The sequence below is a fragment of the Sorex araneus genome, chromosome 3 (genome assembly GCF_027595985.1).
Source record: "Sorex araneus isolate mSorAra2 chromosome 3, mSorAra2.pri, whole genome shotgun sequence".
Lineage (NCBI taxonomy): Eukaryota > Metazoa > Chordata > Mammalia > Eulipotyphla > Soricidae > Sorex > Sorex araneus.
In genome coordinates this window covers 203,035,088-203,059,365 of record NC_073304.1, presented here as the reverse complement: position 1 = coordinate 203,059,365, position 24,278 = coordinate 203,035,088, and the positions used below count along the sequence as shown (strand labels likewise).

Here is a 24,278-nt window from a genome sequence, read left to right as displayed (position 1 = left end):
TTGAAATATATAGCATTCTTTATTTTCAATTCCACATAGGTATTGATTTTCACAGAAAAGTTTCATTGGCTTTTTCCAAGCCCTTTTCTGAAGCAATGGTAGTTACAGTTGAAGAACAGATGTAGTTCTGGCATGCGTGTAGGTTGATATTTAATGATTAAGAAAAAAGGGGAACAACAGAGACATTTCAGAATATTACTCAATAGTGTCATAGTGTCATAAGCACTTTTTGGGCAAATGCCATAATACAGATTATTATGTTACTGTAGCGTCTTTAGACAAAACACATTGTGTGTGTTTGTATGTGGTGTGATGATCAAACATAGCCAAACATGCAAGGCTTATGTTTTAACCTCAGAGCTACATGCCTAACCCTGTACACACTTTGTAAGCATGATCTGCATAATAATGTTTCCATGATGTTCCTAGACCTATTAATAAAATAATATTAAACTTTAAATTGTAGAATTTGATGAATACCATGGTATAACTGCTTCTACTGTTTCAGATTTCTACCTACAGACGTGAATTAGAGTCAGGGAGGAAGTGGTATAACCTTATTTATTATTTTATAATTTCACAAATAGATAGACAAATCATAAATAGCAAAATATGCTGAAATAATTAGAACATTGTGAATTTTTAGTATCACCTGTTTTTAATGACAATGTTTAGCCACTATCTCACCAAGTTTCTAATCTGTGAGCTGGTCCAGACCAACTTGGGCACAATCCTGTGTTTCTTGATGTTAGGGAAGGATATATGTTGTAAGAAAATCTTAGAAATCTCTTCCTGGTTGCAGTTTTCTTTCTCAGTGAGGTCATCTGTCTACCATCCATCTGGGTGCTTCCTTTCGTCCCTGGTTGTGAAACCCTGACAATCAGGGTTTCAGGCTGGTTTCTATTTAGGTTATTTATTTTATTAATTTTGAATTTGGTACAATGCTCAGGGGATCATGCGGTGCTTATTGTCAAAGCATCAGGAATCCCATATGCAAAGCATGTATACTAGATATTTGAACTCTCTTCCCACCCCCAGTTTCTGAGTAGATTAGTCCAGATTTTGTTGTAGAATTGCTGTGATTACCTGAGGAAATAGACACATTCTCCCTATTCATCTATCTTGGCCCTTCATCTCCAGAACAAAGTTGTCAAAGAAAGAGCTGACAATACCACTATTTACACTACAGAAAGGTTGGCCAAAAAATTTTGTGAAGTAGGAGTGGTAACTAAGATTTACAAATGCACTAGAAAAATCAGTAGAAACTTTATAGTGGGTTGATTTTTCTCCATTTCTCAAATTTTATAATGAGACTATTAATTTATAATAAAATACATTTTTTGTACCCTGAAACTGGGTACAAAAAGATAAAGAATATTTAGAGGAGTGTTCTGTAGCCTCTGGAGAAAGCGTATATCTTTATATGTGTTAATTAGTTCCGTTTGAGGCCAAACATTTGTTTTCCAATGCTGCCACATGTCTTACATCTTTCTGTTGCATATATAGTGATATTTAAGAGCTCATTAGTTCTACCATACTGGAAATACCGTCAATGTTTGTACTTTCACAGGTTGCTTCATGTACGAAATGGAAATTGCAAATATCATTTGGGTGAAGAAACGTTTAAGTTAGCTCAGACGTACATGGACAAACTCTCAGAACACGGTCAGCAAGCAAACAAAGCTGCACTCTATGGAGAACTCTGTGCACTTCTGTTTGCAAAAAGCCACTATGATGAGGTGAGTATTGCAAGTGCAATTGTGTTATGATTGTTAAATACCTATAAAATGGGATAAATCCGCTAATGTCTTAATTCTATACTTAAAATTTTTTTTAATTAATCATTATGAGCTACACAGTTAAAAAGTTGCTCGCAATTGGATTTTAATCATACACTGTTCCAACACCCATCCCGTCACCAATGTACACTTCCCACCACCAGTTTCCCTAAATTCCCTCCTGTCCTTTCCATCTCTTATTTTTCTTAATATAATTTTCATATATTAGGTTTGCTTAAGGCCTTATACATGCATAATGCAAAAATATTTACAGTTTTTGCCCGTTTGTTTTGGGAGCACAACTTGTTCTGTAATGCAAGGTACAAACCCTTATCTACTGTACTGTCTCCCTAGTCCAGGGTCTTTTTAAAAAAATTGAAATGTAATAAACTTGTGAACTTACATTTCACTTTGACCAAATATATTTTCTTTAAAAAGTTTGAGGGTTTGGGGGCTGGAGCAATAGCACAGCGGGTAGGTTGTTTGCCTTGCATGTGGCTGACCTGGGTTCGATTCCCAGCATCCCATATAGTCCCCTGAGCACCGCCAGGGGTAATCCGTGAGTGCAAAGCCATAAGTAGCCCCTATGCATCGCCAGGTGTGACCCAAAAAGAAAATAAAGTTTGAGGGTTTGGCACAACGAGATTTACTCCTGGCTCTGCCGTCAGAGATATTCCTAGTGGGACACGGGGACCATATGGGCTGCTGGCGATCAAACCTAGATCAGCTGCATGCAAGGCAAACCTCCCTACATGCTGTACAATCATTCTGTCCCTCTTCTTAAATTATTATATCTTTAAGTATTAGAAATATAATACTGGTTGAATTTGCATATTTGAAGGCATAAATTTCAATGAGATTGGATTTTATTTCTACATTCTGTTTCTTCTGTGTCTTGAGAAAGCTAGTTGCATTCCTGACTTTTATACTGTTTAATACTTTGAAAAATAGTTGGAAAGGGATTTACATATGCTTAACTCCTTTGTTTGTTTGCTTTATGTATAGATAAATATCATTTTATGTTATCATGTGATTCAGCTTTCCTGTTTTAAAACTATCTGTTTGACTTGAATATTCCAGGTTTTTTTTTTTTTTATTCTTTTTGGGTCACACCCAGCGATGCTCAGGGGTTACTCCTGGCTTTGCACTCAGGAATACTCCTGGCGGTGCTTGGGGGACCATATGGGATGCCGGGGATCGAACCCGGGTCAGCCACATGCAAGGCAGACGCCCTACCCGCTATGCTATCCCTCCAGCCCCAAGGTTTTGAGGGTATGTGTGGTTGTGGTTGTGTGTGTGTGTTTCCTTGTGGAATGATGGTGTTGGGGCTTGGTTGCACCTTGCAATGCTTAGGGTATATTCCTGGCACCTTGCAATGCTTAGGGTGTATTCCTGGTTCTTTGCTCAGGATTGACTTCTTGTATTGTTCAAAGAACCAGATGTGGTGCCAGAGATTTGAGCCAGGATTTGAAAATGCAAGTCAAGTGACTAAACCTCTATACTTCCTCTCACCCCTCTTTGATTTACATACTTAAATAAAATTTAAAATTTTAGTTAAAATGATAAATCTCTAAAGTAATTATAAACTAATATTTGTGCAGTCAACCCAGTTGAAGAAGGACATTTATATGGTCTTCCCCAACTAGATACCTTGGTACTAGCACAGTTTCTGACACCCTGTCTAAATCTCAATTTCTCATAAAACTGTACATATTTCATAGAACTCTTGTGTTAATTAAGGCATTAGAGCACATACAGTGCTTAGAACAATAGCTGACACAAGGTAAACAGTTGAATATGTAAAAGTACTGTCCAGAGATGTGACTCAACAGTAGAACATGTCTTAGATATGTGAGATCTTCATTTGATCCCAGGTTTAAAGGATTGGAGGAAGTACAAATGTATTTCAAAGGCAAGGACACAGCGTGTACAAAGACTTCTGGGCAAGAGAAAATGTAACTGATTTCTTGACTATCATATCCCTTACCATATTCCTCCAGAATGTAAGAAATTAATACTTTAAAGAAAACCCCTCATCGGAAATTTCAAGCATGAATATTTTGTGTATGATTTTCATACGCAAGTACTTGAAATCTTACAGAAAAAATTCACAGTTGTTTATTATTTTATTTAACAGTTGTTCTTTAATTTTTTTTTTTTAGGCATATAAATGGTGCATTGAAGCAATGAAAGAAATAACAGCAGGTTTACCAGTTAAAGTTGTGGTGGATGTTTTAAGACAAGCTTCTAAGGTACACTTGCTAAAATTTTTACGAGCTGTGGCCCCAATCAAAAACCAAACCAAAAATTATTTTGATCATTTGGTTCACTGAAGTATATTTGAAATAGCATGTTGGTACTCTCCTGACTTGAATTAATGTTTTTCTTATACCTTTACATTTAACTTGAATTCTTTTTGCCAGAGTTATCTTTTACTAGAAAGCCTAGTGCTGGGGATGTAGCTGAGTAATAATAGAGCACTTGCATTGCAAGTGTGAGAGCCTAGGTTCTGTCCCTTTCATGGAGGCAGGGAGGGTTGGAGGGTGAGGAAGGAAGGGAGGAAATCTTTTATAGTATTACAGTCTTCGAGAGCTTTCTGTAATTGACCCACTATTTTTTTCTCTCTGTTTTTTCCTTAGTCTAGAAATAAATGTTAATTCTTTGAGACCATTCAGTAGTATTGTTTAAATCTTTTCTTCACACTGTGACTTTAAAATATCAACCCAGAGGTTTTCCAGTTTTGAATATTCCACTTTGACTGGATAGTTTACCAAAATTTCAATTAGAAGAAATTAAAGGGCTGGAGAGTACATAAGGAAAGCACTTAATTGCTTTGCATGCAGCTGACCCAGGTTTGATCCCTAGAACTACAAGTAACTTTCCAAGCACTGGCAGGTTCACTCCTGAGCACAGAGCCCCTGAGAATCACTAGATACAAGAATAGTCCCTGAGTATTGCTCTATATGACCCAAAGTACTCAACTCCCCCCTCCTCCCATAACCCAAAATTAAGATTCTGTGAGATTTATTTAAATTAGTCATTTAGAACAAGCAAATAGGGTTGATGTTCAGCTTATTTCTAGACCTAGAGGAGAATATTAATGTTTTAAATTGAAACATTTACTATAACTTTTATAAAGACAGCCATGTTCTAGGGAGATGGCTCGGAGTGCTAGAACACATGCTTTGCATGTAGGATCAGGTTGAACCCTTACAATACATGCTCCCCAAGCACCAATAGCTGTGCTCTTTCCCCAAAAAAAGAAAGTTTAATATATGTGCAATAGTTATATTTTTAGATGCACTTATTTAGGGCTTATTATTTACTGACCTATTGACTATGTGAATCAAAATAAAGATTATGGAAAAACTTAAAAGTATACATTTAAAAATGTATCACTATATCACTGTCATCCTGATATTCATCGATTTACTTGAGTGGGCACCAGTAACGTCTCCATTCATACCAGTCCTGAGATTTTAGCAGCCTCTCCTTATTCATCTTTCCCAACGATTGGAGGCTCTTTCAGGGTCAGGAGAATGAGACCTGTTATTGTTACTGTTTTTGGCATATCAGATATGCCATGGAGAGTTTGCCAGGCTCTGCCGTGCATGCGGGATACTCTTGGTAGCTTGCCGGACTCTCTTTAAAAAATAAAATAAAAAAGAGGCCTCTGATGCTCAGAGGTGGGCACAGTTAGGAGACCACCTCCTCCTCTAAGGCCCAGATCTTCTTTTTTTTGAAAAATTACTGAGGGATGAAAATACAGGGTAATAGTAAGTCACTCTATAACTAAAGTGTCTTAAAAATAATCTGTTAATAGGGGTGTGGGGGTGCGGGATGGAGCTATACTGGGATTCTTGGTGGTGGAATATGTGCACTGGTGAAGGGATGGGTATTCGAGCATTGTATAACTGAGATTTAAACCTGAAAACTTTGTAACTTTCCACATGGTGACTCAATAAAAAAATTAAAATTAAAAATAATAATATTCTGTTAAAATTTTAAAAAATAATAATAATCTGTTGAGTACAGGAAGATAGCTCAGAGAACTGAGTGTATGTTAGTATGCAGGAGCTCAGGTTCATTCCCTGGCGCTACATTGTGGTGGAGCACCCCAAGGAGGCAGTCCTGAGCACTACCAGGTGCATCCCCAAAAACCAAATATTAAGCATCGTGTTGAGCTCCCTCTCTGTGGCTTATTTATTTATTTATTTGCTTTTTGGGTCACACCTGGCAATGCACAGGGGTTACTCCTGGCTCTGCACTCAGGAACTACTCCTGGCGGTGCTCAGGGGACCATATGGGATGCTGGGAATAGAACCCGATTGGCCGCATGCAAAGCAAACACCCTACCCGCTGTGCTATCACTCCAGCCCCTCTGGTTTTATTTTATTTATTTTTGGGTTTGGGACCGCATTCAGTGGTGTTTGCGGCTTATTTCTGGCTCTGTGCTCAGGTACTCAGGAGACTATGTGGAGTACGAGGGATTGCAAGGCAAGCACTCTACCTACTGTGCTGTTGCTCCAACCCCCATGGTCTTATTTTAATCATAAAATGGGTTGTAGTATACTTCCTTTGTGAGATGACTTATTTTATATGCTTGGAATTGGGCATAACTATCAAAAATTTAAACTTGCCCGGATATGTACAGATATGTTAGCAGTTTACTTAGAAGACATTACACACTGTTTATGTTGATGACGTGCTTTTTTTAAATACATAAATATATAGTAGTAGTAAATACATAAGTATTCTTTTGCACAGTAGTTGAGAGTTTATAACAGTTTTTTACTTTATCTTTAGGCTTGTGTTGTAAAACGTGAATTTAAGAAGGCAGAACAATTAATTAAACATGCTGTGTATTTGGCAAGGTAGGTGATTGTCATTAAAAATACTTTTTCACGTTGTGTTTCTGCTTTATATCCTAATAACTTTGTATCTTTTTATAGGGATCATTTTGGATCTAAGCACCCAAAATACTCAGATACACTGCTAGATTATGGGTTCTACTTACTCAATGTAGATAACATCTGCCAGTCTGTTGCAATATATCAGGTATGTTACTAGTTAGCATTTTTTCCCTACAACCTAAATTAACTCCCCTTTCCTCTTCATATGTGGCATACTACTAAAATACCTAAAAGTTGATGTTTTAGAAAATAAAGAGAACTGGCGCATATATGCTGCCTGAGCCCATGTGCTGCTTGCACCCTCGTGGCCAAGCACATGTGTCGCCCGCATCTTCCCTCTTGAGATGTGTACTTTCATGCTTTCATACTTTTGTGTCTAAAGCTTGGTTATGTGTAGGGGCTTCCTCCACCCTTGGAGAAGCCTGCGTTCTCTCTTGAGCGCATTATTTTCACTGTTCTCTCTCCCACTCATCCCTTCCTCCTTCCCTCAGAAACCTCTGAATAAAATCTATTTACTTCAAAAAAAAAAAAAGAAAAGGAAGAGAACTACATAATAAGAGTTAATGCGTTATAGACCCATATTTTAGAATGTTTTTCCATTTGTCACTAATCCAGATGATGGTTTGCCTTTTTTGTTGATACAGTACATCATTATAACTTCCTTTGTAATGGCAAAGAAGGGTAATAATAGTTATTTTAGACCTTAGTCATTCTCAGGTAAAAGCCATTGTCTGGATAGGATATTCTTGATTTTACAGTTCAGTTCTAAATGACAGAAAGAAAAATATGAATTGGGTTCCCCCAAGACATATTGGTGGATTTATTCTTAAGCTACATCCTTTTCAATCAGGCTTAATTTTCAGAAAATCAGATTTATATCTGTTGCAATTGGACTAATGCAAGATTTTTCTTACTCCAAAATGAATGGGATGAGGGTATATGGTTACCAAGATGCTTCTATATAACTGGGTGATATTTTCTAAAGATTTATAGTATTCTTAAGTTATTTTCATGCCTCTTTCAGGCAGCCCTTGACATTCGGCAGTCAGTATTTGGTGGCAAAAATATCCACGTAGCAACAGCTCATGAAGACTTGGCTTATTCTTCTTATGTTCATCAGTATAGCTCTGGGAAATTTGACAATGCACTGTAAGTTCCACATAGGTATTTAATGATTGAGTGCTGTTGCTATTATTTTGTTTTTTCTAATAATGTGTTTGATGTACTTTATGAATTAGTTTATCTTGCTGAAGCTTTAACAGGATACCTAAAATCTCATCAGAGACTTTTAAAATCTTACCAGTTTGGGGACTTGAGAGATAAGGCACTAGCCTTACATGCAGCCAACTCTGTTTTGATCTGTGGTCACTCTTTAACGCAGAGTCAGGAATATCCCCTAAGCCCCTGGGCACCACAGGGTGTGGCCCTAATACCCCACCTCTTCCAAAATAGTACACCAATTTAAAAAACATACATTTAAGTTTGTCATTTAGTAGCTAGGCTTACTGTCTCCATACTCGGTTTTACTTGGGGATCCTCCAGGGATATAACTGGCAGTGCTTGGGGACCATGTGGTACCAGGAATCATACCTATGTCTGATTTATGCCATGCATGTGCCATCACCACTGTACTACCTCTGGACAAAGAAGCATTTTTCTCCAATCATAATTGTGAAAGCAGAAAATAATTACAAAAGGATACATATGAATTTTTACATAAATGCTCTGGAGTGGTGGAAAAGAGGTAGACAATGCAGTAATGACGCAAATAGTATGCCTTGCAGATCCCTAACTTTGTGGAAGCTGCCGTACACACACACACACACACACACACACACAGAGAGAGAGAGAGAGAGAGAGAGAGAGAGAACACATTGCACTTCTGGTCAGGGAAGCCGTAAGTTAAACCCTCACATGAGGCAGAGATGGGAGGGGATCTCTTTACTAGTAGGAGAGAGATGGCAAGGGAACTTGTCTATATTAGGTTTAGCTCTTGGGAATTTGCAACTATAGTATACAGCTTTTAAATTTAGGCTTAACAGAACCCTTGAATTGTAAGCCTAAATAATTAAAGATCATTGGTTGGCAAAATAGGTTGGTGAACTATGACCTCCAAGCAAAATAAAGTTCTGTTGAGTATTTGCTCGCTCCTGTATAACCTGCAGGAGCAGAGTAGAGTATTTGGAACTGAGAATGTACACACAACCTAAAATATTTACTCTCTGACCCCTTATTTACTGCTGACTGTAATACAAAAAAAGAACCGGTGATATTTTGGAAGGAAATTAAAGGCAAGAAAAGAAGGTTTAAAATCTACTGAGGGATCCAGAGCCCCAGTACATCCTCCCCACATGTTATACACACCACATACACACAACTTATACACCGTATACACACTACATACGTACAACTTATAATATTTGCTACAGCATATGTGAGCCTTAAAAATATTATACCAGGACATAGCTCCAAGAGCTGGAACACATGCTTTTCATGCTTGAGCTCCAGGTTCAGTCCCCAGCACCTCATTGTGTTAGTGGTCCCCTGAACACAACACTGGGAGTAGCAGCCTCCATCAGAAACAAATATTGTGCTGATGAAGAAGCCAGTCTAGTAAATGATTCCATTTATATGAAATTTGCAGACTACACATATCCATAGAGACAGACAGTAATTGGTCATTACTAAGGACTGGGAGGCTTATAGGAAAATGGAAAGTAATGGCACAATTTCTTTGTGAGGTGATGAATGTGTTCTGAAGTTAACTGTATTAATGGGTGAACACTGAATATAGTGAAAAACCAGTTGTAGACTTTTAAGTGGGTCAGTTGTATAGTGGAATTGTTTTGGATTGATTGGTTTGGATTTGGCGGGGGGGCTGGGAGCGGGGCGGGGGGAGGTACACCCAGAGATGCTCTGGGCTTATTCCTGGCTCTGCACTGAGATCTCTCCTGGTGGTGCCTGGGGTTGCTGGGGATGGAGCCTAGACTGCTCATGTGCAAAGCAAGCACCCTACCCACTGTACTATTGCTCTACCCCTGGAAATCACTTCAATGAGTTGTTTGCCACATGGATATTCAGGGAGGAATATCCCCTGAGACAGAAAAACAAGTACAAATGTTGGTCGGAGCATGCTTTGCATGTTCAGAAAACTGATGGCCTTCTGTATAACTATATGGGAAAAAACTGACAGGCAAGGGAAGTGCGCAGAGCAATAGTACAGCATGTAGGGCATTTGCCGTGCACACAGCTGACCTGGATTAAATCTCTAGTACCCCATATTGTCCCCCCAAGCAGTAATTACTTTACTGAATGCAGTACCAGGAGTAACCTCTGAACATTGCTGGGTGTGGTTCCCCCCCTAAAAAAAAGCTGGAGGAAAAAGAGATGGTTGCTGCTGAGAATTATAGTATATGAGTTTAATAGCAATTCACCTTTTATCCTGAGGGAAATTGCAATGTGTTGGGTGTTAAAAGTTCAGTCTAGGACTGGAGCAAAGGTACAGCAGGTAGGGAACTTGCCTTGCATGAAGCCATCCCAGGTTTGATTCCTGAGCATCACCAGGAGTGAGTGATCCCAGAGACAGGAGTAAGCCCTGAACACTGCTGAGTATGACTCAAACACAAAACCCAAAAAATTCAGTCTACAACAGATTGAAAATTAAACAAAAACTGATGTTTTTATTTGTTTTTGGTTTTGGGGCCACACCCTGAAGTGCTCAGGGTTTACTCTTTGCTCTGCACTCAGGAGTTGGTCCTGGTGGTGCATTGGAGACTGTAAGGGATACCAGGACTCACACCCGGATTGACTGCTTCCAAGGCAAATAAATGTCCTACTCGCTGTACTGTTGTTCTTGCAGCAAAACTGATCTTTTACCATAAATAGTTTCAGAATTTATATCAATATCATAAATTTCATGTAGTGATTTTAATGTATAAATTATTTGTAACTATAAAGAAATGCCAGGTTATATCTATCTGTATTGCAGATTTCATGCAGAAAGAGCTATTGGTATCATTACTCACATCCTACCTGAAGATCATCTTCTTTTGGCTTCTTCAAAGAGGGTGAAAGGTACCCTTTGCAATCTAGTCTGTGATATGTTTAAATTGATGATAAGTGGTATAAAACGGGTATTTATTTCAGGGGTAACAAGTAATCAGGGGTAGTAAGATTACTAAAATAGCCCATTCATAAATGTAAATATTTGCCTGCAATTCTACTTAAGGATTTCTGTTGGGGGCCAGTGAGCTAGTACAGAGGGTAGGACACTTGCTTTGCACCCAACTGACCTGGGTTTGATCCCCGGCACTCCATATGGTCCCCTGAGCACAACCAGAAGTGATACCTGAGCACAGCCAGGAGTAAACCCTGAGTGCTGCTGGGTGTGGCCTGGGGGCAAGATGAGGGAGAATTTCTAATGGTTCATAGTAGAAGATTGTTTCTATCTTATGTTAACTAGAAATTGTCTTTCGTTTTCCTTTCTTCTACACGTTTGAGGGAAGGATGGAAGAATAGCACAAATGATTATTCTATAGTAACGCACATAGCAAACTAAAGATGGGTTTTTCTTATAGTTTCAGCTTCCTGGTACACAATTCTAAAATTGAGCTATATAGCAAGTTACCCAAAATTCAAGGCTTTCCAGGGATGTAGTTCAGCAGTAGAGCACTTGGTTTGCATGCATAAGGCCTTGGGTTCAATCCCAGCACAACAAAAATTAATATTATAAGGCTCTTGCAGATGCTACTTTCTTCCATTTCTTATTTTAACTTTTCTTCTGATCACAACTAATTCCCTTCCATTGAAGGCTTGTATTTTGCCAACCTGATTGGGTCACCTATATTCTAATTTCATGCATGTTGGATTTATTTTACCCTAATTCTAGAACTGGCTTTTTCCTCCTCTAGGTTTGCATTTTTAAAAGTTACACAATGCATGGTTAATGTCAAAAATTAAAAGTTAGATAGAAAAGAGAAAATATTAAATCACCTGAAATCCTCCAATCCAGAATCAACATTTTGGTGAATATTTTTTTAGACTTTCTTCAAATAATAAGTTGAATATTTTTTTTAAATAATCTGCTTTATCACTTACTGTGCCATGAACATTTCCCCATGTCAATACATGTAGGTATATATCCTTTTTTCTAGTGTTTTTAATCTCATCTCTGTTTAACCATTTGCTCCTTTAAAATGCTGTAGTGAACTTACTCTTTACTTGGACAGTTCTCCTAGAAAAAATTATCTGGTAAAAGTATTTGGATGTCAGTCATGGCTTTGAAATTGTACTGTCTTTTTTGCCTGGTGATTTTGATGGCAAGTGAATGGGAGGAAAAGTTATTTTAGTGTGATTGGTTAAAGGTTATATTTTGTGAAGTAAGGTTTCAAAATATTCAACACTGTTCCTTGATAAAGTTTCATGGCTTGAAAAAAATTTCCTTTTCTTTCTTGTCATATTTCCATCTGCTTTATGAAATAAACTTATTGGCTGTGTATAACAGTCTAATAAAATAGAAATTCTGCACATTAATTTTATGTATGCCATTATTTTTCTTAAATTCATTAAACTACAAAATAGAATGACCCCCTGCACAGTGTGTTTTTCTTTATTAAAGTGAACCACTTTGGTCTTTTTAAGTTCTTAACTATAATCATTTCTAAAGACATTGACAATTTAAATTATTCTGTGTAGCTTTAGTGGACCATTCAGAAGTGTGCTAATTTTGTTGTTTTCTTACTCAGCACTTATTTTAGAGGAGATTGCAATTGACTGTCACAATAAAGAAACTGAACAGAGGCTGCTTCAAGAAGCTCATGATTTGCACCTGTCTTCACTCCAGCTAGCTAAAAAGGCTTTTGGGGAATTTAATGTACAGACTGCAAAACACTATGGAAACCTTGGAAGACTTTATCAGTCAATGAGAAAATTTAAGGTAGGGACATGTTTACTCTAATTTCCCATTAATTGCTTGGGTTTTAAGCCATAATGTGAGGTACAGACGTGAATTCAGTTTGTTATGATAAAATTGTCAGAACAAAGACACAGGCACTAGAGACAGAGCTCAGAAGGACGGCTCTCGCCTTCCTGTGCATGGTTCTGAGTTTGAAGCCCCACAACAGTCTCCACCCCCAGCACATCGAGGGAAGGCATTGAGGAAAGATGTTTGGATATAATTTATACTTTTATAAAAGAACTAAAATGTTTTAATTTTTATTTATTTACTTATTTTGGGCTTTTGGGTTATACCCAGCAATGCTCAGAGGTTACTCCTGGCTCTGCACTCAGGAATTGCTCCTGGTGGTGCTCAGGGAATCATATGGGATGCTGGGGATCAAACCCGGGTCGGCCATGTGCAAGGCAAACGCCCTACCTGCTGTACTATTGTTCCAGCCCCATATTTTGCAAATCAACTGGATTTTTTTTTTTTTTGAGCCACTCCAGATGGTGCTCAGGGCTTACTCCTGACTCTGTGCTCAGGGATCACTCCTGGCAGACTCAGGGAACCAAATGGGATGCCAGGGGTCGAACCCAAGTTGGATAAATAATGCCCTATCCACTAGACCATCACTCCAGCTCCTTTCTAAATTAACATTTTAAAACAGTGTTTAACAGGATTTAGTTAGATTTTGGAGCACAGTAACTGGTGCACATTTTTTTAGGAGGAATTCTCTAGCAGTGCTCAGGGGCCAGGCCACCAAGACTGTACCTGCATTGTACAGTGGACTATGTATGGGTGACCAGGGATTCTACTAAAAATTTTGTGAACTCCATCTATTTGTAAAGTTCCCCTCACTCCCTAACATTCTTGTTTGGGGGTCACATCAGTGCTCAGGCATTTCTCCTGGTAGTGCTCAGGGAACCATTATTGTGCTGGTGTTCGAACCAGGTGCTCCTGTGGGAAGAGACCTATATCAAAAAGGAAAGAAGTGCTGATGGGGATGCAGTGAAAAATGAATCCACACAATGCTTACTGATGGGTACATAATCTGGTCCAGCCCTTATGAAAAACAGTGTGGAGACTTCTAAAACAAAGGTAGAACTTCCATATGGAATGTATGCTTTGCATTCACAAAACCTTGAGTCTGATCCCTGGCACTCGTAGGTGGACGGCAAGCTCTCTAGCCCATTAAGCTATCTCTGTGGATCTTCTTCCATCCCCTCTCTTTTTCCCTTCAGTCAAAAAATTTGAGTTCCCATAACTTTGTATTAATGTTTTAGGCTTACAATGCTAGTGCATCACATCCACCATCAGAATGCTAATATCCCACTATCTCTAGGTCTCTTCTCAATACACACACCATAACCACAATGCTTCCTCCTCCTCCCCCCCCCCCAACCACCACCACACACACACACATCACCACCCCCAGCCCCTTGGGTGCCTAGTTCTGATGGCAGTGTATCAGAGTTTATTTTCATTGACCATTGTCTGTTTGGTAACTTTGTTTCTTTATATTCTACATATGAATAAGATCATCGTTTTTTTTCTCCTGATCACTTAGCACGGTGCCATCTAAATTGTAGTAAAGAAAAACTAGCTCACTCTTCAAGCCCGTGTTCTCCCTTGAACATGTATCTTGCTTACTTGTCTCTGTTTCTTTACTTTCCTGTTTCCACCCTAGAGAAGCCTGTGCTCTCTCTCAAACATGAACTTCTCCCTCTCTTTCTCCTCACATCTTTTCAGTAAATAAATTTCAGTAAAACATCCTTGCTTTAAAAAAAAAAGAAAAGAGAGAGAAAGAGAGAGACACATGTCATCTTTAAAAAAGAATTCTGTGCCAGGGATTTAACCCAGGGCCTCACAGAGAGGCAGTGTGTGCTGCATCATTGGCCCCAAGATTTAATCTTTTTTTTTTTTATGCTTTAGTAGTCCAGGGCCAGAGAAGGAAGTAGTACAGCACGTAGGGTGGTTGCTTTGCACACTACCGACACAGGTTCAGTCTGCAGTACCAGTGTGATTGATCTTGTGAGCCTTTTCAGGTGTGACCCCAAAACAAAAGTATTAAAAAAAAAACTGTAGTCCATTCATCAGTTATGGGCCACTAAGGTCATTTTTAGTTCTTAGCTTTTGTAAGTAGTGCTGCTTGTGAACATAGATGTTATGGATCTTGACAAATTTATGTTTGTGTGTTGGGATAGATGCCAAGGAGTAGAATCACTGAACCATATGGAAGCTCTAATTAGTGTAGAAGTCTCCATACTGTTTCATAAAGGCTGAACCAGATTACATCCCTACCAGTGCTCATTTTGTGGATTCATTTTTCACTGCATCCCCACCAGCACTTCTTTCCTTTTTGATATGTTCCATTCTCATTGGTATTTGGTGCTGTCTCATTGTCATTTTCATTTTCTTGATAACCAGTGATGATAAACACTTTTTTGTTTTTGTTTTTTGTTTGGGGGCCATGCCCAATGGTGCTCAGGGCTTACTCTTAGTTAGGGATAACTCTTGATGGGGCTTGGGGGACTATATGGTATGCTGGGGATCAAACCCAGACAAATGTTTTATCCACTATACATTGCTCTGACCCCTGATGAATACTTTTTTTTCTCTATGTGCCTTTTGACCATTTATATGTCATCTTTGAGGAAGTCTCTTCAACTCTCCCCATTTTTTTCATGGGATTCTAACAACTTACGTATTGCTAAGTTTCCTTGTGTATTTTATTTTGGCAGAGGTAAGGTGTGTAGGGGTATCACCCAAGCAAAGCTGAGATGACCCTGGGGGCCCTGCCAGTGATTCTCAGCCAATCAGGCCAAGTGCATGGAAGGACCTGAGGCTGGTGTCGTGTCTGGGCCTTGCAGTGCTGACCTTGCAGTGCTGGGGATATCTGAGCCACTCTTATCAAAGTCTCTGGGGTGTCCATGTGATGCTAGAAATTGAATCCAGTTTGGGCACATGACAAGGCATGTACCATAACCACTACTATCTTCCTGTCCCTCTGGTTTTTGTTTCTGGTTGGTTTTTTGTTGTTGTTCTTTCTATTTTGGTTGGGTTTTTTTTTTTTTTTTTTGGCTACACCTGACTCTGAGCTCAGGGATCACTGGTGCCAGGGATTGAACCCAGTGCAGCTGCATGCCAGGCAAACTCTACCTGCCGTACCCTTTGCTCCCTCCTCTTTATCATTTTGGAAATAAGATAATATTGCTAGCATCTGCTTTTTTCAAAATCAGTTATACTTCCCAAAGGCAATTTTTGGAGTAATATAGCTTGTTCTCTATTTTATGCCATTTATAAAATGTCTTTGACATTGAGAAAAATCTTTATCATTGGTTCAGAATGGTCAACATAAGAAAAAAATTAATCTAATTGATATGACTATTTTTCAGGAAGCTGAAGAAATGCACATCAAAGCAATTCAGATTAAAGAGCAACTTCTTGGTCAAGAAGATTATGAAGTAGCCCTTTCAGTAGGACATCTGGCTTCTTTGTATAATTATGATATGAATCAGTATGAAAATGCTGAAAAACTTTATTTGCGATCTATAGCAATCGGTATGTGTTTGTTTTTTTTAATATTTTCTTAGCTGTTTAGCGGTAACATGTTAATGTCTTATATTCTGCATGTGGCAGTGTTACTGTTAAGATTAAAAAGGTAAATCTAGGGGCCGGAGCGATAGCACAGCGGGTAGGGAGTCTGCCTTGCACGCGGCCGACCCGGGTTCGATCCCCGGCATCGCATATGGTCCCCCAAGCACTGCCAGGAGTAATTCCTGAGTGCAAAGCCAGGAGTAACCCCTGAGCATCGCTGGGTGTGACCCAAAAAGCAAAAAAAAAAAAAAAAGGTAAATCTAGAGTTGCAAAAAATATCCAATAACTACTTAAAATTATCTTGGACATTTTGCCAAGATAATTGATGTTGAAGCTGTAGTATGAAATAAATATGGGTCAAAGGGAAAAAGGGGCCTTGGAATAATGATGGAGAGATTCTGACTCTTAGAGTGTAGCAATAATATATGTATAAAATAATAATACTCTTACTACTTTTATATAAGAAATAAATTTACTTGGGGCTGGAGCGATAGCACAGTGGGTAGGGCGTTTGCCTTGCACTCGGCCAACCCGGGTTCGAATCCCAGCATCCCATATGGTCCCCTGAGCACCGCCAGGGGTAATTCCTGAGTGCAGAGCCAGGAGTAACCCCTGTGCATCGCCAGGTGTGACCCAAAAAGCAAAAAAAAAAAAAAGAAAGAAATTTACATCGGGCTAGAACTGGGTTAGAGCACTTGCCTTGCATACACAGCTGACCTGGATTTGATCTGGACATCCCATGTGGCACTCCAAGCACTGCCAAAATAATTCATGGGTCCAGAGCCAGGAGTAACCCCTGAGCATTGAAAAAAAAAAAAAAGAAAGAAAAACATCAAAAAAGAAACACATAGTGTCAGGTATAGACAAAAAGTAGTTGCTTTAAACTGGTTTACTAACCCCAAGCTCAGTTCCCCTCCCTCTTTACTAACATCATAAAGGAGGATTACTTACTTTTAAACTAGCTGTGAATGAAATTACACTGTAGTTGTAGTTTAATGCCGTGCTTGTTAAAACTGTTCCTTTGGTTTGGAGAAATAGCTCAAAGGGTTGAACACACACTCTGCATGAAGTCACAGGGTTGTGAATGCCCAGAAGTCAGGGTGCATTCTTTGTGTGCACCAGCTCCCACATTTCAATTCTGGCACCATGGGACTGGAGCAGCTCCACATCCTCAGCCCCTAGTCTTGCCCTGCAGGCCTGGTTGACCTGCAGGCTGGGAGTGACCCTCCAGTCCCTGAGCATGACATAGGTTAGCCCCACCCCTCTCCATCAGTACCTCCACCCTCTTAAAAGAAATCTTGGGGGGTCAGTTACAAGGTGCAGCAAAAAGAGCACACGTCTTGAATTCATGAGGCCCTAGGTTTGATTCCAGCACTAAAACAAAGCATAGTAACTCATTTGAAAGTCTGGGGCCGGAGCATCCCTTGTGGTCCCTCAAGTACCACCAGGAGTAATTCCTAAATGCAGAGCCAGGAGTAACCCCTGAGCATTGCTTGCTGTGACCCAAAAAGAAAAAGGAGGGCTGGAGTGATAGCACAGCGCGTAGGGCGTTTTGCCTTGCACACAGCTGACCCTGGTTTGATTCCCAGCATCTCATATGGTCCCCTGAGCACCGCCAGGGGTAATTCCTGAGTGCAGAGCCAGGAGTGACCCCTGTGCATCACTGGTGTGACCCAAAAGGCAAAAAAAAAGTCTGTTTGATGTTTATGTAACATTCTTCCACTTCTTATTTAATTTGAGGGGGGAGGAGGGGACAGGGAGGGCATACACAGGGTAGCTTAGGACTCACTCCTGGTTCTGCACTCGAATTATTCCTGGCAGGCCCAGGGGACCATATGGGGTACCAGGGGTTGAACCTGGGTCAGCCAAATGCGAGGCTAATGTCCTGCCTGCTGCATTATTGCTTTGGCCTGGTCTTTATTTAATATTTAAAAGTATGTGAATTTTAATACCCTAAAAATTATATAGAAAAGTAATCTCAAGAATGTCTGATTTTCCCTAATCTCTTCTGCCTATTTTCTCTCCACCTTTTTTTTATCCTTTTTGCATATTAATTTTCACAGATATATAGATACATAAATATTTCTTTTTTATATTTCTTACAACAAAGCAGCTGGCTATAGGTACTTCGCCTTCTTAAACAATTTTTGATCTAATATATCAAGTCAGTCCATATCTTAATGGAGAGCTGAGTATTTTCTCTCTGGTTGAACTTAGTTTTCTATTGATAGATGTTTGTATTATACATGATAGAACTTTTCTCTCATGGTTTTTTTGTGGGGGCTCTACCTGGTGGTACTGGGGACTACTCCTTGTTCTGTGCCCAGGTATCATTCCTAGCAGAGCTTGGGGCAGATGCCTGCCAGGAATCCAAGTGCCATACATGCACTCCAGACTCTTGAGTTGTCTCCCAGTTCCATATATTTTCATTTCTAACATTTTACAGTTATACACATAGCTACAATTGGGGCTGGAGAGATAGCACAGTGGGTAGGGCGTTTGCCTTGCAGTCGGCCAACCCGGGTTCGAATCCCAGCATCCCATATGGTCCCCTGAGCACGGCCAGGGGTAATTCCTGAGTGCAGAGCCAGGAGTAACCCCTGTGTATCACCAGGTGTGACCCAAAAAGCAAAAAAAAAAAAAACAAAAACATAGCTACAATTAATAGTCTTGAAAATATACTTTTTCCCCTATTTTTGGAGTTCCTGCCATCCTTCTTTAAATTTTAGATTTCTTTAAATCGGTCCTTTCAAAGTATGAAATTTTGTAATTCTATTGTACTGAGGCCAATAATGCATTAGATAAAAGAAAAAAATTAAAATTTTGTATGAGTTGGGACAGGATTAGAAGGCATCACTGAAAGAATTGAATTTATTCCTCTGAAGAAATAAACACGCTATATTCAGTAATTAAATTTACAATGTCCAGAATGATAATACAGTGGGTAGGGCACTTGCCTTATACCTGGGCAACCCAGGTTTGATCTGTGTCATCCCATATGGTCCCTGAACCTCGCCAGGAGTGATTCCTGAGTGCAGAGCCAGTAGTAACCCCAGAGCATCTCCAGGTGTAGCTCCCAAACAAACAAAAAGAAACTTATAGAAATTGCTTCTTATTTGAATTTTCTCTTTTTTGATTACTTTCAGGGAAGAAACTTTTTGGTGAAGGCTACAGTGGACTAGAATATGATTATCGAGGTCTCATTAAACTTTACAACTCTATTGGAAATTACGAGAAAGTGTTTGAATATCACAATGTTCTGTCTAACTGGAACCGGTTGCGAGATCGGCAGTATTCAGTGACCGATGCTCTTGAAGATGTCAACACCAGCCCCCAATCCACTGAGGAAGTGGTGCAGTCCTTCCTGATTTCTCAGAATGTTGAGGGACCGAGCTGCTGAGGAGGACCTCAGCTAACTAATTTACCTTTTCCCAGATTCCAGGGAATTCATACTGTGAAATCAAAACCATGTTGTTTTTTGGGGCTGGAATTTGCATTGAAACACTGGTCCAGTCCATTGGCCCTATTTGGGTGATCCCTAACTTGCAGAGTATCCGTAGGAATAAGCATATATTCAGTTATATTCAGCATGTATCGCATGTATAAGTAGTCTGGCCCATATTTTCAACCTAGTAGAACAAACAACAGGAAATCCTTTTTTTTTTTTCTTTTTAAAAAGTAATTCATTTTGCAGAAAGCCTGAAAGAAAAAAGAATCCCTAAATAAAACTATTTAAGAGTTTAAAAGAGTTGCATTCTTATTATGTAAGGATGACTTTAACATATTTTTAACATAAAATTCTTCCATGTGGAGGTATTCAATACTGTATTGTAAAGACATTTTATGGGGAAAAATCTTTGTATGCAGTTTAGAAAAGTTAACACAGCTACTAACAGAAAAGGGACATCCTGACTTAGAATTGACCACCTGTTTCCCCAGAAAGGAAATACAGCTATACCTGTGCTGTATTTCAAGGAAAGAACTGTCAGATTCATCTAAACTGGACCAGTGTTGATCTGTAAGTAAGAGAATAAGTGATAGACCAGCAATTTCAATGCTTTGAGTTGTTGTTGGGTTTTTTTTTTTCTTGGTGGGAGGGACTTTTGGGGGGTTGGGATTGTTTTTTGTTTTGGGGTTGTTTTTTTTTCCCCTTTGTTTTGGTACAACAATGCAAGATGCTCTGGTGGCATTTGCTAACAGGACCAGGACGATCTAAAAAGGACCAGCCTGATGTAGAAAGGGGTTAGTTATTTGGACCAGAGGCTTTAGAGTATTATTTTAGCCCCTACGTATAGTTTTATTAGAATTATTTCATTTAGATGTATAATGAAAAGTGATGATGCAAAAATCATACTCATTTAATAGGTGGTAAATTAAGGAAATTGGCAATTTCTGTGGCATATCTTTCTTTATTCAAGGTACACAGATGGCAATGCCATAAGCAAGTCTACAGCTGCCTGCTGCAGCCCTCCCCCATCATTTTCAGTGTAACCCTAATCAGCACTGTCACCAAGTAGATGGCGAGGCAGGGAAGAGCTTGCGTGGGATGGGGATTTCAGATTCCTGTGTGGTTTGTGGGCATTGATGGTAAAGTGAATGCCCCAAAATAAGCAGATATTCTTAGAAACCCTTCATTTTTGTAATAAAAGTAGAACAAGAGGTTATCTTACTGAAATTCAGTCAAATGGAAAAATCCCTAATGATCCATTTATCACACTAATTTGTTTGTTTTTTAGCCAGTCAGGTTGTTTAAAGTTGAGGTAATGCTCCAATTTCAGAAGTTGTGACATGTAGCAGTGGAAGAAACAAAAAGGTCTTTTTTTCTGTTACCTCAATTCTTATTATAGTGGCCTATATGGTGCCTCTGTAGTTAAGAATCAGGGTTTTCCCCCCTATTTTCAGGGGTCCATGACTTGGCTGTTAGAGTTGTTACTCCTGGCTGCTGTTGGGAGTGACATGGGGTGAGTGACTGTGTGTTGAATTTTATTTTGTTTTGTTTTTAATATGCCTGTTGGAGTGGGAGGGGGAAAATTTACCCATCAATATTGATTACAGAAAATTGAGAATTTCAGATGAGTTTAACTTTAAATACTTTTTTTTTAATTTCCCAGATATGATCTTTTAAAAAAAATAACTATTATTTGCAGTCTGATTAGTTGTAAACCAGTGTTTGTTAAGTCTAAAGATGGGATTGAACGGGATAGGTATCTAATGACATAAAGCAAGCCCAGATCTGTGATTTTGAAACCTTGGTTTATTCCATAAATTAGATTTTTTTTTTAAAAGAAAAAAGCTTTTTAAAGAGCATACTTGCACACCTCCCTATGTCTCCCAGATAGTTACAGTCTAATGCAAGAGGCACCTCTTCATTAATTACCAAATAGTCTGTGTGACCAAGGACTAATAAGTTACTTAGCTCTATCCTCATGGGCCTATATATATAATACCTCCAAAGATATTTTCAGGGTAGGCTTTGTAAACTTTTGTTATTTAGAGTCCTGTGGTATGTTGTGGATAGGAACGTCATGGTAAAATGAATTGTTTTTCAATAAATATTTTTTGAAACTTACGTTTCTATATGAAGTTTTTGGGTTTTTTTAATTACTTTTTTTTTTTGGTGTGTGTATGTGTGTGTGTGTGTGTGTTTGTGCACATAAAGCATTTCCTAGAATAAAACCAAGCAAATGACTTAAGGCCATCCTCTAATTCAGTTTGTATTCAACTAAGCTCACACTCAGTGCTAAACTAACATATTTAGAATCACAGGGCAGTTTAAAAAAAAAAAATCATTGGAAATTTCCCTCATTACCATTGCTTTAACTTACTTTTCTGTAATACATACCTTAGGATTTAATGTTAACACGAGGTTGAGAAAAGAAATTGCCAGTTTCTGTTAGTGATGTTTTTTAAATATGCTATTTCTAGTTCTAATGAAAAATAATACCCGTATAATTTAAAATATGAAATTGATGTAGTGGAGTTTACAGTAAGTTAAGTGAATGTCACCATAATTTTATGAGATTAGGGAAAATCTCATAGGAAGAATGAAATTTACCTCACTATAGCCATTAGCTTGCACAGAATGTTCACCTAAAGTGTGATTGTGTGTAAGGAGACCTACACCAATAAACAGAATTTTCTGAAAGCTTAGCAAATTTATGTTAATTAACAGGGCTAAAAGCCTTGCCCTTTTCTAAGTTTCTTATTTTTTTCCCATCTTAACCCATCTTTTTTCCTAACATGGTGCTACTCATACGTGAGTGCATCAGTTAATTGTTAGAACTCTCATGAGCCAACAGCTGGCTGTCACTCCTTCCTTGAGTTTAAGAATGCAGATTGGGTTCTTAGGGGTCCTAGAAGCTGACTTTGCCTGGAACATTAGAATTCTAATCAAAGTCTGTCTGCTTGGTTAAAAATGAAATAAGTTTCTTTGTAGTACAAGTGTGCTTTCATTTGTGAAAATAAAGAGATGTGACAGCAATCTTTGTTCCTAGCCTATTGGAAAGGGATCGTAATTTTGTGAAAATTAAGTACACAATCTATAATTTTATAGAGTGCTGTTTGGTTACTCATAGAGTATAAATAAAATGCTGAACGGTAAACATACTTAAAATACCTTTGAAGCTTTTGCCATACTTTACAAATTGAAGTAATGGTTTGCTAGCTAGCAGGTATTAACTGCCACTCTTTTTCTTTTTCTTTTTTTTTTTTTTTTTGCCCAAAATTTGTAGCCTTGCTGCTTCCAAGCTGTTCTTTTTTTCTAGATGGCAAAGTTACTACTGGAAAAATACTTATTTATAAGTATAAACTTTAAGAGTTTTATTTTGCTTTAAGAATTAATGTCTGTCTCCCCTTGGTTTTTAAAGAACCTTAGTTTGTAGGAAATTTTTTTGTCCTTTTCCTTTTAATCTGTCATATGGATTAATCTCCAATTTAAACACTAGTAGTTTGTATTGCCCACAAATCTCAGGAATGTTTTAGGCAGAAAACTGGTCTTACCCTGTTGGTGATCGGAAGGAGTGTGCTTTAAGATTTATTAAGTAACCCTTTCATTTCAGTTCTAGGTAACTATAGCATGAGTGGCCTTGGTGAGTTTGTTGAAGTGCACATTTTTTTCAAAAGTAAAATTTAAGATTAAAAATATATGCTCTATATAAATATCTAGAAACTTGGTTGTGGTGCACAAGTCCAGTGTTGGGTCAGTCAATAACTGTTGCAGGTACCATTTGTGTAACATTACTCATTTCTGTATATTCCTTTTATGGAATATGTTGCCATGGTAATTAAAACTGATTTTGTTCTACTTTTATGATGTGAATGAATGCTACGTTTTATTAAATATTACCAGGTCAGTACTATTTTTATACTTTGTTAAGCAACTGGGGATTTTAATTTAATAGACTCAAAAGAAAAAGCTCTAAATGACACAAAAACAAGTCACTAACAACTCTACATGAAAATCCCCACTAATAATAGTGCCATAGTAATTTCTATAGAAATACCTAAGTTCATTGATAGATTTTTGAAGGCAGTTCTTCAATGTGTCAGAATGACCTTTCCTGTCATCCTTATCACCAACTTGTAGTGCCCACCATTACTTGTAACCATTAAACCATTGTTTGTAACCAACATTGTGATATATATTCTGTACTTGTATTGCTAAAAATGAACTATTGACCTAATAAATAATAGTGTTCCTGCAATAATAGTGTGTCTGTGTCCATTTTTATTGTAGTTGTTTCAACATTGCAGAGTGCATTTTAGAGAGCAATACAAGAATCTATTAGGTGTAAAACTAACCCTCTCATCAAGAAAAGTGAAATGTATGGCAAAGAAAGCACCTGGTAGTAGTACCTGGATATGGTGCTCAGGAAAGTACTTTGAAAAAGGCAAGGCATACTGTTTGTAATGTGGGGTATTATAGTCTTAATGACTGTTCAAAGTCATTAATGACTTCAGTCATTAAGTCAGAAGGCTGAAAATGAGTGATAAGTCTGATGTCATTCTGCTGGCAGTAGACGAGAAAACCCTTGACTTGGTTTGAGTTCCAGC

At 38.4% G+C, this 24,278-nt stretch overlaps 1 protein-coding gene across 1 annotated transcript in view; it reads left to right on the top strand.

Annotated features, from left to right (window-relative positions):
* The window catches only part of APPBP2 (amyloid beta precursor protein binding protein 2), a 45,788-nt gene extending 21,856 nt beyond the window's left edge, over positions 1-23,932 (top strand). Inside the window, exons 5-13 of the mRNA XM_055131413.1 lie at positions 1,571-1,739; positions 3,941-4,030; positions 6,585-6,652; positions 6,731-6,836; positions 7,716-7,840; positions 10,680-10,765; positions 12,436-12,626; positions 16,025-16,190; positions 19,373-23,932. Coding sequence (XP_054987388.1) covers positions 1,571-1,739; positions 3,941-4,030; positions 6,585-6,652; positions 6,731-6,836; positions 7,716-7,840; positions 10,680-10,765; positions 12,436-12,626; positions 16,025-16,190; positions 19,373-19,626 — 1,255 coding nt within the window. The 3' untranslated portion in view covers positions 19,627-23,932. The remainder of the gene's footprint in view (positions 1-1,570; positions 1,740-3,940; positions 4,031-6,584; positions 6,653-6,730; positions 6,837-7,715; positions 7,841-10,679; positions 10,766-12,435; positions 12,627-16,024; positions 16,191-19,372) is intronic.
* Positions 23,933-24,278: the final 346 nt, after the last annotated feature.